Source organism: Orcinus orca, chromosome 4 (genome assembly GCF_937001465.1).
Source record: "Orcinus orca chromosome 4, mOrcOrc1.1, whole genome shotgun sequence".
NCBI classification, from domain to species: Eukaryota; Metazoa; Chordata; class Mammalia; order Artiodactyla; family Delphinidae; genus Orcinus; species Orcinus orca.
In genome coordinates this window covers 25,278,688-25,296,618 of record NC_064562.1, presented here as the reverse complement: position 1 = coordinate 25,296,618, position 17,931 = coordinate 25,278,688, and the positions used below count along the sequence as shown (strand labels likewise).

Here is a 17,931-nt window from a genome sequence, read left to right as displayed (position 1 = left end):
GGAGACAGGGAGATGAACTAGCTATTGCAGAAATCCGGCAGAAAGGCAAAGGCAGCTTAGGCAACACAGAGGTCAGGAAGTCAAGAGATCTCTGGAAGGTAAAGCTGACAGGATTTGGTCACTGGATGTGGAGAAGGAGAAGAGAACAAAGAAAACCCTCTGGCTTAAGCCACTGGGAAAGGGATGGTGGCGTGACTGACTGAGAGAGGGAACAGCGAGAGGACGGAGTTTAGGGAGAGGATGGTAAGCCCTGCTGTGGGCATGCGGACTCTCCGGTTGCTGTGGGGATCTAAGCAGTTAGAGATCTACTAACCAGTTAGAGCCAAAGATGTGGAGTGACAAATGGGCTGAAATGGTGTCTTCAGATCATCAGCATATAATTCAGGGGCATTTCACTGGGCTTTATGATCCACAGATGGGCTTTAAAAGTTAGGAAGCGTGCAACGGGATAATAAGGTTTGTGTGTAAGTTTGTAAGAATTCTGTGGACACTACTATATATAAAATAGATAACCAGCAAGGACCTACTGTATAGCAGAGGGAACTATACTCAACATCTTGTAATAACCTACAATGGAAGAGAATCTGAAAAAGAATATATAACTGAATCACTCTGCTGTACACCTGAAACTAACAAAACTGTAAATCAACTAACAACCAGCATGATGTGGGCACTGGCCAAGCAGGGGGGGAAAAAAAAGAAAGAATTCTATGGAAATGGAGAACATGGAGCTTTTATCAAATTTTCAAAAAAGTTCATGAACGCCCAATGGATGAAGAACTACTAACGGTGTGACATGGGAGTAGAGAGCATCCAGGGCTAGCCAGCACTAGAACGCTTAGGAACTCCAACACTTCCAGAAACCAGAGCCTGGTATCAGGAAGGCACAGGGAAGAACATATTTTGAGAAAATGGACTGGTTATCTCCAACGATGTAGTCAAGAGTTTCATGAAAAATAAAAACTAAAAAGTTCAGATCTAGTTCTGCTAGATTGGGCAACCATCTGGGATCTTAGTGGGAGCCGGGTTAGGTAAGGATGGTGGAAGAGGACCCGGGCTGTATTCCACTCTGAGATGAGCAGCAGGTGAGGAAGAGGGGGCCGCCAGGTGGACACAACCCACCCACGAGTCTGGCTGGAAAAGGGAGCAATAGAGTCTCGCTCCAGCCCCATCTTTGAAAATTGAATCCATCTTTTTTTTTTTTCTTTTGGTATGCGGGCCTCTCACTGCTGTGGCCTCTCCCGTTGTGGAGCACAGGCTCCGGACGCGCAGGCTTAGTAGCCATGGCTCACGGGCCCAGCCACTCCGCGGCATGTGGGATCTTCCCGGACCGGGGCATGAACCCGCGTCCCCTGCATCGGCAGGCGGACTCTCAACCACTGCGCCATTCAGGGAAGCCCTGAATCCATCTTTTAAGGTCCTGGTGAAATCTCTCTTCATGAAACCTTCATGAAACTTTCCCGGAATCCCTGAATCCACCTCCCTCGGCTGAATTCTTCTAAAGCCTGGCCTCACACATCACTGATCACAACACAATTTGCAGTACTGAGTGCCTCCTATGTCCCTAGTAGCATATAAACTCCTGAAAGGTAGACGCAGTGCCCTCTTGGGCTTCTTCTGAATTCTTTGCAATGCCTTGTTCTCAGCGGCCATCCCCTCAAGGACTGCAGGGTCTGACCTGAGAAGTAAGAGATCTGGCCCCGCCAGAACAGCTGGTTAACTTGTATGACCTCGGACAAATCAATTAAGTCTCTCGGAGGCTATTTATTTTCACTCCCTGTAAAAAGAGGAGGTTGGACTCTCTACTAGGGAAGAAGGAGATAAGTATAATTGGGAGAGATATTTGATATAGCTATTGTTTTTGTAATGCAAATCATAGAAAATAAAACTGGATGAAAAGCCATGGGAAACTCAAACAATACGTGATAGAGAAATGGGTTAGAAGAGGTTGAGAAACATTGAACTAGATGATTTATCATTTTAGGCTTAAAATTCAACAAGTATTTGGTCACGCTACTCAAGAGATTGTGCCAGGTACCACTCTGTGCATTTCAGACGCAGAGAACAAATGCCGTCTTTGTCCTCTGGAAATTAATAACCTATTACAAACACCAAAGAATGATAAATGAAGCCATAATTTTCTTTGTAAATAGATCATGTGTACACGCTTTCTACTGTGTATACTGTGGGCCACTAGGAAAATCATCTAGAAAGATATGTTAAAACGAAAAATGTACCAGGCATGCTTTTCCTGTTTTGACTCTTCCACTGCTTAAATGAAGAGAAAGAAAAAAGAAGAGAAAGAAAAAAGAACTACAGCATCAGTTTAATTTTGTGCACTTTTCTTCAGAGATAAATGACCTAGATACCCTGTGAAGATTACTCAGAAGGCTTTGGTTTTATGTAACAGCACCACCAGGAACAAATTAACTGCCCAAATATTTCGCATTCTTCCTAGCTCAGTATTTCCTTTTACCTTTTTCCAACACTTCAAACATTTAAATCTGAAATTGTCGGGGAGAACTTGTAAAATCCAATCCTCCTACACGACTCTGGGGTCAATTATAACTTTGCCAGAGGGTAGGGGCTTCATATGATGCTTCTCTAACCCAGTGAGGTGAGCCTTCCTCACCAAGTTCTACTTAACGCCACTGGAATTCACAGCACTGGAGGTAGCATTTTACCAAGTGTTTCTCTTCCAAGTGACAAAGATAAAAGCACTTCTTTCCCGCAAATCAAGTGGTCATCCCTCCAATCAGAAGCACCTTCCTCTTGGCTACCATGACCCTAGCCAAGGCACCGATGGGAATGTGTGATGGACTGGAGTTGACAAAGCACACCAGGTACTTAATTCTTTAACCAGGTAGTCATCTCAGGGAGGAGTCCTGCTAGTCAGAAAGTGGCCTGACCGCATTTCCCAATACAGTAGTAACTAAAAACTGCATTTCAGGAGAGAACAACAATCTACCTGCTGGGTAGAACATTATGATTCCTAGTCTTGATTACTACATAACAGGACATAAATAACTCCCCCTTTTTTAGAGAACAGGTGAAAGACTGTGTGTGTAAGGATTTTGACATGAATACTTTGTGGTGTTGGTAGTGAGGCTTCTATTACAGAGGAAGAAGTGGAAAGCAAGGGGAAAAGGGGAAAAGGGCAAGTGGGTAGGGATTCCTGGGGGAAAGAGTGCTTTTTACTTCTCTCCCACTTAAAAAAGTTAGCAGATAAAATTTTATAGCAACTGGCTAGCCGATGTATTAAATACAATAAATATTTAATACAAAATATCAACTACCAAATATTAACTACAGTAAAAATGACAAAAATAGATTGAGTTCTCAATCCCCTGACGCTACCGTCCTGCATATTTTATTTCATAAAAGCAAAAAAGCCTCTTAACTAACATATTTACCTGCTTATTTCACATAAAACTGCTAAATATCTCTAGGCAATAATGACAAATATTCAATTCAACCAAGCAGCACGAAGTCAGTTACAAACCCTTACCGTTAATTAACATTTTTCCCCTCTTCAGACCAGAGGATGAAAAGTAAAATGAAATTTTAATGTTTTCGTTTTCCATGTGTGATATTCTTAAAGAAGAACCATATGTAAAACTTTTCAAAAAAATTAAACGACACGAGTTAAAACAAAGGAAAATAAATAAAAAAGGGAAAAGAAAATCAATGAGCAGGACAGTTAAAGCAAAGTTTGGTATTTTTCTTCCTTAAAAAAAAAAAAAGACCTAAGATTTCTACACTGAAGAGAAATGTTTGGACTCTTGGTATATTGTTTTTAACTCATGGAACAATGTAGCCATTTGTTTTTTTCCTTTTAGGACACTGCTGTTGTTGTTGTTGTTGTTTGAACACATGGGGAATTACCTAGGCCAAGTATGAATTCAAAGAAAAAAGCTGGGAGAAAAAAAACACCACCATATGAAAAACTTGTGGTAAATTTGGGATTCTTTCCAGTGTATAAAAGTAAAAGAAAACTCAGTTTAGAAATATGAAAAAAATTTCTGAAATACACAGAAAGGAAAGAACAGTTAAATAGTAGAAAAAAAAATTAAGATCACTCACATTTCCCCTTCTAGAAGCTCTATTTCTTTGCGACTTACATCTTCACATGCAGTTTGCATATAGTAGCTCTGCTAAAAACAACCACATGGAAAATTTTTGTTCCAGATAACACTGCAGGACAGGGCTTGGCAGCTACAAGCTGTAATCAGAATGCTTCAAGGGCTAATGTAACCCAGATAACGACCAAGCATGCATTTCGGTGCAGAGTCTTAACTATTTTTTTTTTTTTTTCATAAAGCAGGCTGTGGGAGGGTCAAAAGCTGCTGGGTTCTACTTTATACACATTCAGCAATGAGCATTTTTCTCTTCAGTTAGGGAGCATTTTGCTCCTACGAATAAAAGAACTGCTTAAAATATAAAAGATTCTTTTCCAGTTAAGGCATTCTTGTAGGATTTGAGGTGCTCACACAGACAAGCCTGGAATGGTCGAAGCTTCCAAGTTCCTAAAATGACTTTTCCCAGTAATTCCACAGGCCTGCATCGCCATCTCCAATTCATTAAGGCTCCCCCAGCCATTGAGTTGGCAAATGAAGAGGCTACATTTAAGGGCCGTGGAAATCCATGGTACAATGAGCCACTTTCGCCCAGGAGTCATCTAAAGAAGAAAAGAATGCTGATTTTATTTGTTCCTGTAGCTGAAGAGGGGGAGCAGACAGGGACCTGGGTCTTGCTAAGTTTCCTGTACTTAGTCGACTGAGATAAAGAGTCACAGAAGCGCTGTGCCTTCAATCCAAGTTCAAGTGGCAAATTCAGATGGAACTCTGACTTGGGGGGAAGTGAGCCATCATGTTAATGCAAGGAATGTGAAATGGGAGAAACCCTTCCATCAACAGTCAGGAGGGGTTTAATGTGATCCATTGGTGTTATTCTCTTTCCTCCAGCACTGGCTGGCACTCACACAGCTGGGCTAAGATGGCTTCCAAAGTCCAAAATAAGACGCTAGCCCAAGGCAGCCCCTGCCCTCCTGCTGGAGCTCAGAAGCAAATGAATCAAAGGCTCTTTTATTCTCCCTCCTACCAGAACATGCTCCCTCTCTGTTGTCAACTAAATGCTTGCCAGAATGAATTATTTAGTTCCAAACAGACATAAAGAAATCTTAAATAACACATGTCCCTTGGAATTTTAATAAGTTCAGGTGACCGGACAAGTGGGGTTGTTTGGTTTGTTGTCTAGCCTGGGACAGAAAATTCACTTGTGGTCAGGATCCCATCAAGAGCATTAGGTCATGGCAGAACTGAAACTTCTCAAACTGCAAGTTACAGCTGACATCCAAATTCCATGCATGAAACGGAGCTGTTCTGTTCTTTTCACAGGGATGTCTGAACTCAACACAAAGTCCCCGTTCTTCCTTGAAAACCAGGCTGCCCTTCTGATTTTGCTATTTCTGTCAGAAGCACCTGGATTCTTCCAAGAATAGAGCCTGAAATTCACCTGTGAAGTCTCCCCTGGCTGCCCTCCTCCCCCTCCCCTCTAGTCTGAGCTCTTAAGCAATTACTGTCTGTATCAACCATTTGGCAATTCATCATATACAGCCTTATAAACATAGCTCTTGTAAAACGATTTAAAGGAACATGCATTTACAGCTTGTCTTGGGGAACAGATTAGAAACTCCTTACGGGAAGGGAGTGGGCCTTTCCCTCCACGGTATTCAACACGTGGCACATTTACAAAAGCTCCAGAGATACCTGTTTATCGATTCAGTCAACAGATACCTGGTGAGCTTCCACTCTGTATCAGACACAGCAGCACAGGCACTCGGCAGCCCTGGGCTCAGTGAGCCTGCATTCTGTTAAGGGAGGCGCCGAAGGGTCCCCAAAGAATTCTGCTTCTGTAGTTCTAATATATTCACTAGCTATTTAAGATGAACAAGAAATGGAAGATTTATTTCCCCCCCATCTGCCCCTCCCTGCCAAGGGAAAGTCTGAGAAGAGGAATGTTAGAGGGCAAGAGAGCTTAGAGTGTAGATGTGGTGCCCACCACGTCCCCATTTTACAGATAAGGAAACTGAGGATCAGAAGGCTCCAAAGATCACGTGAATAGTGGCAAAGCCCAGGTGAATTCTGGGTCCTGACACTCAGTTCAGGGTTCCTTCCACCATGGCCCAATTTACCCAAAACCCTTCAAAAATAAAGTGGTAATCCACCTGCTACGATGTTCTTTCTCGTGTGTTAGTCTCTGTAAGAAAATTAGCAGTGCCGACAGTTAATCACCTCTTAAATGTCCTCAACCTGCAAATCATCAAGACCTTAGCTATGTATTTTTTATGTCAACTCCAAACTAGGGAATCTTACTTAGGCTTAAAAGTGCCTTGTCACTTCATTTCTTTCATATTTAAGCAGACTCATTATGGCAAAACACACTGAAATAACCAGTTCACCTGTCAACCAGATTATCCAAGTATAAATTCTTGCCATGTTTTTGTATTTGTTCAAAGATGATCAATTAAAAAAAAATTTAAAAACAGCAGAATTCTAAAACTACCCTCCAAGCTGATCCACCTTCTTAGTAATTTTGAATCCCAAAAGACAACAATCAGATTTAGGGATTCAGCAACTCATATCACTAAGCCCAGGCACAACAAAAGAATTAACTATCATTAACTTTCATAAAGACAATGTACTTGCTAGTTGATGATCTTTCTTAGTAGAAACAATGTTCCTGCCTTATTGGAAAAGGTAAAAAGAAAACATTCGAAATTTGAATGGTATGTTCACTAATGGGAGAATTGCAGGAAAAAAATTTCCTTGAACAGAATAATTATGCTCCTTCAGTCACTGTAAGCAAAAGCTTCAGAATCTGTTGACTACTGGCAATTCCCAGTAGCAGAATCTGCTACTGGGAATTGCCAAAAAAGGGCAGGAAAAGCTTCCAAACATCCCAGCCCTCTTTGTTGTAGTGACACTATGGAACAGGGACTTAGCCCAGCTCCTGGGTTGTCCTTGAACCAAGGAGATGCTGTTATTTTGCCTTCCCCATGCCTCTCTCCTCCATGTAAGATGTCAGGTGCCCACCCAGAGGAAGATGCTATTTCTAAGTCCATTCCCAGAACCACAAGTTCAGACAAAAAACATCCTATAAGCTGACAGCTGAAGAGCAGAGCCCAAGCTGGGTGCAGATTACACACCCAAGAACTGGCTGACGTTTTGCTCCCCAGCTGGCTGGCAGCTAGCAGGCCACCCTGCCCTGGTCCAGAAGCAGGTTCTCCTGCTGAGACTGCACACCGGCCCAAGGCAGACATCTGGGCCATGGAGGAGCCCAAACTTGGTGTCTTGGCTTGAGGCAGGCCATAGGGAAGCTCCCCGCTGCAGAGACAGGGAGACAGCCAGCTGGCTTGGAGCAATCCTTTGTTTTCAAGACTCACCTTTTATCTCAGCTAAAATTTCAAATCCTGATGAAAATTCTACCATTATTTCAAATGGCTGATTTGTCTTTAAACAGCCCTTTAAACAGCTGAGCGCAGCCGTTGAGTGCATACTACCAAGAGTCTACTTGGTTTCTATAACCCTAGTGACATTGATCTGTATGTGATTCTACTCAGGTCCTTGACAGAGTGAAAAATCAGGTGTTTAATATATAACACAGGATGAAAACAGCAACACAGTAGTAGCAAAACTGAGAGAAAGCAGAAAAATCTTCACCTCCATATTAAGTGGACTTCTAAAAATTCTCAGAGGATGGAACACATACAAGAGGTTCTTACCCTTTTGCAAATAAATATAGAAAAAATTAAAAAGAGGCAAAAAGGCTGGAGAATCTGCTCGCTAGTCTTTAACCGTCTTTTATGCCACTTCCACTCTCTTTAGGAAATTCAAGAAAAGCTTCCATATCTGAGGAACATACTAATATAAAAAAACAATGCTGTTGACTATAAAAAAGCAAACATAAAATGGAGTTGTAAATGGAATGCATGGGGGCCATACCTTGAGATGACTTTGAAGATAAAACTAAAACAATTTTTTGTCACTTAAAAGCCCTGATGGATCATCTTAATCAATGCTTGGACTACCCTATAAATACTGTAAACAGCGAGACAACTGTCAAAGTTCTCTGGCCAAATGTTCCCCAACAAAATCAATGTTCAAACTCCCTGAAGTTTCATTTAACAATTACAGTACCAGGCATCCAAGATATCTTATCACAGTGAATCTGTTCATTCAAAACCATTATCAAGCAACATTTTGCCTACTGGGTGGCCAACAATGTTTCCTTTCATCCAGAAAATAAAGATTCTACATGAAAACCAAACCAGCACAGGAGATGCATGTATATATGCCAATGTCTTTGAGGGGCAAAGCTGCTTTAGCCAAAACTGTCTGAATTGGATACCAAGCCAAAGAGCAATCATCTGGGAATGTCAAAATCTGGGCAACCGACTTGACAGTGCAAATATAAGACAAGACTCATTTTAACTTGTAAGTCTCCAGTCACCCTCTTGGACCCCTCAATTCTGGTGGCCACCCTGCCCACTTTCTTCCTGGGCTGTCTCTATGTACTTCACTGGTGTGGAAAGAAAACCCCAGTGCCCAGCCAAAGAAAAGCCCGCCTCCCTCCGCTGTTAGGCATATTCTCCCCTCAGCTGACAACAATTTAGGGAGCCCACTGTCTCCCTGAAGTATTCCTGTGGTTTCAGTCTACAAGAAGCTTGTTCCTCAAAACATCTATGCGATACCCATAGTGATCCACTTGGGCACACAATCAGAAACCGTGTGGCGTTGCTAGCTACCTTTTGTGCACACATGCTTGTCTTGTGTTTCTTCAGCACTGCACCTCTGATGCACAGCCCGCCCCTTCCTTGCATGCTCAACCAATATCCATAGACTCACAGAAAGTTACAACTTGAAAGGCTGTTTACAGATGACCCGCCTGAGTGCCGCTTGAAATCAACTAGATGACTCATTAACCTTTTAAAGGCCAGTCAGGCAGGCAGATCTGGGTTCAAACCCTGCCTCTGGCACACTCTAGTTATGTAGACTGTGTTCTCATCTGTTAAACACATAGATAATACCCGCCTCATAAAACTGTTGTAATGATCAAATAATAAATTTTTTTAAATTCAGATTTTCCATTTTCTTGGTCCTTGTTAAGACATAATCTTTGGGGCTGATTTTCTTCCTGGTTTGTATTACATTAAATTGCAAGCCCAAGAGGCAAGTCTTTTTTCCTACTGTATTTTTTAATCTTATGGTCCCTAGTCCAGTGCGGGGCATCTTTTGAGAGAGCCATAAACCAATCATGTGAAAGAAAGCATTAAACCTCTATTACCACTACCTATTTCAGCTAATGTAGTGTTCTTCAGTTCCCCCAAGGACCCAATCATTTCCTAAACAGCACCTTCTCAAAACAAATACATCTATCAATCCACTCCCTCTCCCACACACATACAGCCTTCTCTTCAGAACTCAGAGCTGAAAACAACACTGCCTCTCCCCAGTTTTTGTATTAAAGTCAGCATATTTACCAGAATATTCAGGCAAAGTGTGATAGGTGGAGAGACAGGATTTGGAAGGATTCAAAAAATCTCTGGAGAACTTTCTTAGGATTTGTGGCATCAAATCCTTAAATAAGAATTACTTGCCTATAACAAATTCTGGCAGAAAGTAAACCAGAAACTCACCGGTGAGTTGTTGGTGAAGTTAAATATTGCACTTCACTCCGTTCTATGCAAGCAAACAGTGACTAATAGGATTACCTCGAGCTCTCTGGATGTAGATACCCTTCCACAAGAAACAGGTTCCATTATTAGTGTCGGCCCCCTGGTAGTAAATTTATATTTAAGGGGGCATACATTTTGTTTTCGAGACATACTTTACTAGAAAAATATTTGCGTCATATGCCAGGGCGAAGGTGTCATTTCTGTCTTTTGCAGGGGGCAGCAACAAAGAGCCAATGGGGGAGAAGGGGATAAGATCGCAGACACCCCCCCCCCCGAAGAGGACACAGATTTCCACCTAAGCAAGGTTGGTTCTTTCAAGGAATATCTTCCTTAACAGCTAAAACGGTTTAACACATAATCAGCAGAAGCAATTCGGGTGGCCTGGGAAAGTACCGTAACACACAGAAATCCTGACTGGCCCCAGCTGTCCTCTCCTGCGGGGTTTGACAGCGTGTCCACGGCGCCCGAACACCAGCCACCAGGCTCCCCACAGCGCCCTCCTTTCGCAGCAAACTGCCAAGGCTCTCGGGCCAAACTCCAAGGTCCCTCGCTTCAAAACCGCGAAAATGTGAACCGTGCTAAGCAAACGGTAGGGCGCGTAATAACTTTTCTTTCCCGTGTGCGCGGACTGGAGATGCTCGGCTCTAAGGCCAACTTCCCAGGTCCCCCGCCCGCTTCCGGCAACCACCCCGAGGGGAAGGCGGGAGGGAGCGCGGACCAAATAGAAGGCTGATGAGTTCCAACACCTCCGTGGGTTTCCCACTGCGGGAAATTTACTATACAGCAGTCCCTAAGGATTCCCTGCAGATATAACGAAAGGAGAATGCTCTCCCCCTCGCCCCTGCTAAAAGGAACAATAAAAACATGCAGCCGGCGCTCAGCTGGCCATGCCGGGCCCTCCTACGGGCCGATGTCTGGAATCTGGAGAAAGAAACGTGCCCGGCCAAGAGGAGGCCCGGGCGTGAGTGTCCAGCCTGGGTCCCCAGCCTGCCGGGGAAAGGGCCCACGGGAAAAGGATGGGGACCAAGAGTAAGCAGCAGCCCGCGCGCGAGCCTCCCGGGAAGGGGAACGGCGGCCGAGCTCTACTTACATAACGCTTCAACTTTTTCTCCGGGGGTGACTTGCGGAGCCATCCGGAGCAGACCACTTCGCCGCCGCTCATGGTGCGCGCCTCTCCGGCTCCGGGCCGGGCGCGCTCCCGACACCGCCGACGCCGGACAGCCGCGCAGCGGCGGGGACCTAGCTCTCCCGCGGCGCACCCCGGGCGGACGGGCTCCGCGGCGCGCCGGCTCTCGGCCTCCGAGCTTCTTCCCCAGCAAGCAGGTCCGCGGACTTGAGTAGAAGCGGGCCGCGCCGCCGAGGCCGATACCTCGGGGCAGGGTCCGCGGCCGGGCCGAGGGCGCCCCGGCCTCCCTTCAGTGCGCCCGCCCAGCCGCCAGGCGCGCAGTCCCGCCGGCTGCCTCCTTCGCGCTCGGGCTCAACGGGACTCTGCCCCGGCGCGGAGCCCAAGCCTCGGCCCCCTGCGCTCCGCCCCCTCGGGACGGGACCTCCCAGAGCGCTCTCTAGACAGACACGACGCTGCACGCGCGCACACCCACACTGACACACACACACACACACACACACACACACACACACAATGCCCTGCGCGGTGCCCACTCCGGCTCGCCCGCTCTCGGTTTCGGTGCGCCCTGCGCGATCCTCTCCTTCCCCCTCCTCGCGGGAGGGTGGGTCACTTCCCCGCGGCGCCTGGGCAGCCGGGAGGAAAGGGGAAGCCGCGAGGGTCCCGTGGACAGCGGGCGCAGGGCTGGTCCAGGGCCACGGAGGGAGCCGCCGGCTCGGCGTCGCTGGGCAGGGCAGAGGTCCCGCCGGAGGGTGGGTCCGCGCTCGCCGCCGCCGCGGGAGAGAGAGGGCGGAGGGCGGCGAAGGAACGAAGCTCTCGGCTGCTCGGCTGCGGGGACAGAGCCCACCGTCCAGTCCCCTCGCGCTCCTCCCGCGCCGCCTCCCCCACCCCCGGGCGCGCGGCAGGTTCTGAGCGGCCTGGCCCCCGGCCCCGATCCCTCCCTCTCCCGGCCTCCCGGCTCCCTCTTCCTTTCCTCCTCCCCTTCCCACGTTCGGGCCGGCTGCGGTTTCTGCCCAGACTTTCTCTAACTCCGCCGGAGCGCTTCCAGCCAAAACAAGGGCCAGGGAGGAGGAGACGCACGGAGGGAGGGAGCGAGAGAGGGAGGGAGCGGGAGTCCGAGAGGCACCCTGGGATCTGTAGTTCGGAAAGCTAGAGAGGGGTCCTCGGCCGCCCGGCGGCCGTGGAGACCGGAGCCCCCGGCGGCCTGCTCGCCGGGGAAGGCGGCGAGGCCTCGGCGAGGGCGGTGCCGCCGGGGCTCGGGCTCCGGGCGGAGCGAGGAACCTTCGAATGTTCAAGTCTGGAGATTGCCATCTTGGCTCAGCCGAGTGTCAGTCAGTTCGGAGTTAGTACTGTGCACGAGATCAGGAGTTGGAGGGGGAGGGGCTGGGGTGTTTGTACTTGACAGCGCGCAAAGCAAAACAGCCCGGAGGGAGACCGCGCGCCCTGGAGAGTCTGCGACCCCCGGATCCCTGCCCGGGGCAGGGACCAGGAGGGCGAGGACTCGGGGGAACGCGCTAAGGCGACCAGCCTGGAGCGGAGGGCAGAGGGGGACCCTTCCGGGCTGGTGTGGGCTGGTCCCCGGAGCAGCCTTGCCTGAGTGGTGTGGGAACGCTTAGCGGGGCCAAAGGATTTGGTTGAATCGATCTCTGGGACATTTTGAAGTCTCACACTCCCTCCATTTGTTGCCAGTTTCTTCCACTTGACTTGGCATTTGTTTAAAATCTACCTTTGGGGTGTTGGACCAGAAAAGGGAAACTTACTGGATGTCTTAGCGCTATTTGCTTTCTTGCGTGTGCTTTACAATTATGATACGTGGTCCTGAGTTTAACACGATCCTGTAATAGAAATATCTTTTCCAGTTTATTTATGGAAAACAAAGACCTCACACAAATTTTGGAAGGTAATATAAATAATCAGATAAAAGTGCTAAAAATAGTAGGAGATAAGTGAACGTTTCTGGAAAAAATAACCTCAGGCATTTTCTTGTTAATACAACATTCACTTTCAGGAGTTCCTCTGAGTTTGAAAAGCTTGTACAGTTGTAGGAAATTAGGTGCTGGGGTGGTGAGAACTAGAGGTCTCTGCACTCATGGAAGTGACATTTCTGTGGCTGCGTTGGATAGTAAACAGGGGTCAACACAAGTACAGATTGTGATAAATGTTGTGCCCTGGGGGAAATAAACACAGTAAATTAGAAGAATAACCAGGGTGGGACCAGGTCAGATAGGATGAGACAAGTCTTCCTTAAAGAGGCAGCTCGCCAGAGATTTGAAAGATGTTGTGAAGAAGAGAATCAGACTTGTTTTGTGAAGGATCAAAGGGATAACCGTAAGGAGAATTGAGAGAGAAAAAACAAGCAAAGGGGGTTCATTGTTTTTCTTACATTTTAAGGCTTTTTAGAATACAAGTGAGTGTAATTTTTATGGCAGTTCATAAACCAAAGCAATTTTTATGTGAACTCAGGTTTTACCACAAGCGTGCAAATGAAAATAAATCACTGAATTCATTTTCCACTTCTCCCACAGGCAGTGTGTCTGTTCACTGAGTCAAAGTATTTATAATTAACATTGCTAAGACTAGTCCACTCTTTCATAGTTAACTGTTGGCTAGATAATTTACCACTTCCTCCACTCCTGTTATGAAGTCCTTTTTTTAAATCTCTGTGTCTGTCTCTTTTTCTTTTTTTTTGGCCACACCCATGTGGCATGCAGGATCTTAGTTCCCCAACCAGGGCTGGAACCCATGCCCCCTGCAGTGGAAGAGGAATTCTTGACTACTGGACAGACAGGGAAATCCCTAAAGTTCTTTCTTTTTTAAATTGAAGTATAATTTATTTACAATTGTTGTTTTAGTTTCAGGTGTACGGTATAGTGATTCAGTGATACACGTGTGTTTATGTATGTGTGTGTGTGTATATATGTATATATATATATATATATACATATCTGCTTTTTCAGATTCTTTTTAATGGAAGACTGTAATACAGTCAGCCCTCCTTATCCCTGGGGAATGGGTTTCAGGACCCCTCCCCATACCAAAATCCTTTGCTGCTCAATTTCCTTGTATAAGATGGTGTAGTAGTCACATCTTTATACTATAAATCATCTCTAATTACTTATAATACCTAATACAATGTAAATGCTATGTAAATTGTTGCTAGCATGCAGCAAATTCAAGTTTTGCTTTTTGGAACTTTCTGGATTTTTTCCGAGTATTTCCCATCCGAGGTTGGTTGGCTCCTCGGATGAGGAACCCAAGGATATGGAAGGACCGACTGTATACCCAGTAATCTTTTTCATTATTTCAAATAAGGGATTCAATGATCTCATTTCCATATAAGAAATCATTAAGTATTTTCCCTTATCTTCGACTATGTTGTTTGAGATTTATATTTCTAGAGATCAAATAAGTGAGGAGAGGTTGAAGATAGATATGTCTTCATGTATGTATGTTAGAAAGGAAATTGGCTTTATCTTTACATTATATGCCATTTTTAGATGATTGTAAAATTACATTTTGTATCCTTATATGTTAAAAGGTATGCTGGAAAACACTACTACACATCAGTATCTTAAATTTCATTCATACAACAAATATTTATGGAATGTCTTTGTATATACAAGTTCTTGAGGACCCAGGATATAATAGGGAGGTTAGCCAGACCTATTACCTCACTCCTTTATTCTAGAGAAGAGCATTTTACTAGTCATTAGCCCCTTAACTTCAACAATACAGTTGATAAATGCTGTGAAGGAAAAACAAAGAGTCTTACCTGGGCTTACAACTGGAGGCTCTACCCCCTGGGAGAAGGGTGGGTATGTGGGGAAAGACTTCCCTGAGGAACTGACTTTAAACTGAGATCCTCAGGATGAGTAGAAATGGCCTGGCCAAGCAGCAGCGAAGGGTATTCCAGACAACAGAGAAACTACGAGGTGTCTAAATCCTCAGGCTGGAAGAAACTCCGGAGGACCTGAATGAAGGCAGCAGGCAGATGAGTGAGAGGGACATTGGACTGGGTAAGGTGACAGAAGCAGACAAGGGACAGGTTGTGCTGAGGCCTGGAGATCTTCTTAGAGTTTAGACTTTTCCTCAGAGCAAGTGCCAATTGTCACCTCCCATGGCCTTCAAATCGCCTCAAACCATCACCCCTCTGTGGACTTTGTCATTCACCTCCAGCAGCCCACTCCAGCTACGCGTCTTCCAACTTGATCTTTCAAGTTCTTCCTCTGTCATCTTTCTTCTCCAACAGCTTTCTAGCCTGTTGACACCTCTGCTTTTGCATATCCCATCAGACCTCTGCGTCTTCACTCCCCCCACCTTATCCAGTTTGAATTTTGCGGTCCACATTTTTAATAACATGCTTCCGACTCACAAAACCCCAACACTGGGTGAACCTGACTGCACTTTCTTCTGCACCCAAACAGCCAAGCGCTGTTGGAGAAAGTTACACAACAGAAACAGTGATGTCACTGTAAATTCATGTTCAGTGACCTCAAATAGATAGATCCTCAGCTCTCTGCAGGGGCAGATCTTGGTCTTCTGGAACCTGAAGCATATACAGTTTGGGGAGTCATTTTAAAGGAAAAGAATATACAATTACAAATTACAAATTACGATGAATATGAATCTAGAATGAGGAAATGAATAAGGAACAAATTACTGGCGCCTTTGAGATACAGATGCCTTTCTTTTGAGACCTCTGTGATAATTTGCCAGAATCCTTACACGGATATACTTTCTGAGTGCATCCTAACTTCCCCTCCCAGCTAGGACACCCAACCTCTCCCAGCAGCTCCCTACTCTCGTGGGGACCTGTGCAGCCAGCTTCATTAGCTTCATGGATGTCTCTGGTACCTGGCAATCCCACTTCCTTTATCTGGACAGTGCACTATATTCTCTGCAAAAAGTTTTCTTTCTTTCTGTCTTCTTTTTATTAAACAACAGCTTTATTGAGATATAATTCACCTACCATAAAATTCACATTTTTAAAATATAGAATTCAGTGAGTTTAGTATATTCACAAAATTCTTCAACCTCACCGCTATCTAATTTCAGAATATTTCATCACCCCGAAAAGAAACCCCATTCCTCCTCCCCCTGCATCCCTGACAACCAGTAATCTTTCTGTTTCTATGGATTTGCCTCCTTTGGACATTTCATATAAATGGAATCATACAACATGTGACCTTCTGGGACTGGTTCCTCTCAGCATAATGTTGTCAAGGTTTTTCCATTATTGTAGCATGCATCAGTACTTCATTCCTTTATAATGTTAAACATTAAATGTTAAATACTATTGCATTATATGGATATTTCACATTTGTCTTATCCATTTATCAGATGATGGACATTTGGATTGTTTCTACTTTTTGGCTATTATGAATGATGCTTGCAATAATTTTTAAACCAGCTTCAGATATCTCAAATGTCCAAACCCTCCATCAGCCAAAGATCTTATAGTTTCATCGGAAAACCAAAGTGCTCAGATGGAAACTCCTTCAGCCACTAGCCATCAAACGTGCAAACCTACATACCATCTTCAGTCCTGCTACTCCCCCCTTCCCACGGCAAATGAAAGGCATTGCTTTCCTGTTATGAGAGGTCAGTCCCTCCACTTATGCTTTGGATTTCATGCCATTGCATCTTTTCAAGAACATCACCCTATAAATGATCTCTTCTCTCTATATCTAAATACTCTCTATGTAATTGTATCACTGGTGTGTGTTGCAATAAAACTTTATTTAAAAAAACAAATAGTGGGACGTCCCTGGTGGCGCAGTGATTGGGAATCCTCCTGCCAATGCAGGAGACAAGGGTTTGAGCCCTGGGCTGGGAAGAGCCCACATTCTGTGGAGCAACTAAGCCCGTGCGCCACAACTACTTAGCCTGCGCTCTAGAGCCTGCAAGCCACAACTACTGAGCCCACGTGCCACAACTACTGAAGCCTGTGCACCTAGAACCCGTGCCCTGCACCAGGAGAAGCCACTGCAATGAGAAGCCTGTGCACCACAGCAAAGAGTAACCCCCACTTGCCACAACTAGAGAAAACCCGTGCACAGCAATGAAGACCCAATGCAGCCAAAAATAAATTAAAAAAACAAAAAAAACAAGTAGCCAGACTTAGCCAAAGGGCTGTAGTTTGCCAAATTTTGTTTGATACCACCATGTTCTGATAGGGTGTACATTCACATACATGCACACGCATACACACCCAACTCTTTTTTAAATGGAAAGGAGCCATTACTATGATGCCTTTTCAAACAGCTATTGTGAGAGGAATCTTATATGAAATTGCTGATAACATGCAGGTACAGATTATTTAATTCTCTCTGAATGTTAGCACTGTTCCTCTGAATAAACTACCATAACATTAAAATGAAAGTTGGCTGCACTGTATTTGACAAAAGGATTGTAGGCAACAGACTACAGTTCTCTTCAGTTTTAACTGGAAACTGAGTGAAATTATCCATTCCATTTTAAATATACTCACATCTCTTAAGACAAAACAATGTAAAAAATCCTCTACAACGTATATTGCCTTTTAAAAAAAATTTATTTATTTGGTTGCATCGGGTCTTAGTTGCGGCAGGCGGGCTCCCTAGTTGTGGCATGTGAACTCTTAGTTGCGGCATGTGTGTGGGATCCAGTTCCCAGACCAGGGGTCGAACCCGGGCCCCTTGCTTTGAGAGCGTGGAGTCTTAACTACTGCATCACCAGGGAAGTCTCTCTGTAGGTATTTTAGTCCCTGCACATTTAGTTTTGTTTTGTTTTGAACTTTATTTTATTTTTTATACAGCAAGTTCTTATTAGTTATCTATTTTATGCATATTAGTGTATGTATGTCAATCCCAATCTCCCACCACTACCCGCCCCCCATATATTGCTTTTTAGCTACCTTTTTCTCTACCAGCTTTTCTCTCCTCTTTCACAGCCAGACTTCCGTTGAGTGTTGCTATAGTTTCTATCTCTTGTTCATCCTCCCTTACTCTTCAATCTGCTTCACCTTGGCTTCCATCCCACTTTCTCTCTTATATTTTCCAAGGTCATGACCCCCACGTCACTAAATCAGACG

The 17,931-nt window shown here is 45.0% G+C and overlaps 1 protein-coding gene and 1 pseudogene across 5 annotated transcripts in view; one reads left to right on the top strand and one right to left on the bottom strand.

The window, feature by feature from the left end:
• The window catches only part of GAB1 (GRB2 associated binding protein 1), a 127,571-nt gene extending 116,611 nt beyond the window's left edge, over positions 1–10,960 (bottom strand). For 4 of the 5 annotated variants that reach the window (XM_049709527.1, XM_049709528.1, XM_004263597.4 and 1 more), the window contains exon 1: positions 10,827–10,960. In XM_049709527.1, coding sequence (XP_049565484.1) covers positions 10,827–10,898 — 72 coding nt within the window. In that variant the 5' untranslated portion in view covers positions 10,899–10,960. Of the gene's footprint in view, positions 1–4,083; positions 4,107–10,826 lie in introns of those variants that run through there. The other variant, XM_049709531.1, reaches the window with a different exon arrangement.
• On the top strand, positions 10,882–11,771 carry LOC105748337 (translation initiation factor IF-2-like; annotated as a pseudogene).
• The last annotated feature ends 6,160 nt before the right edge of the window (positions 11,772–17,931 follow it).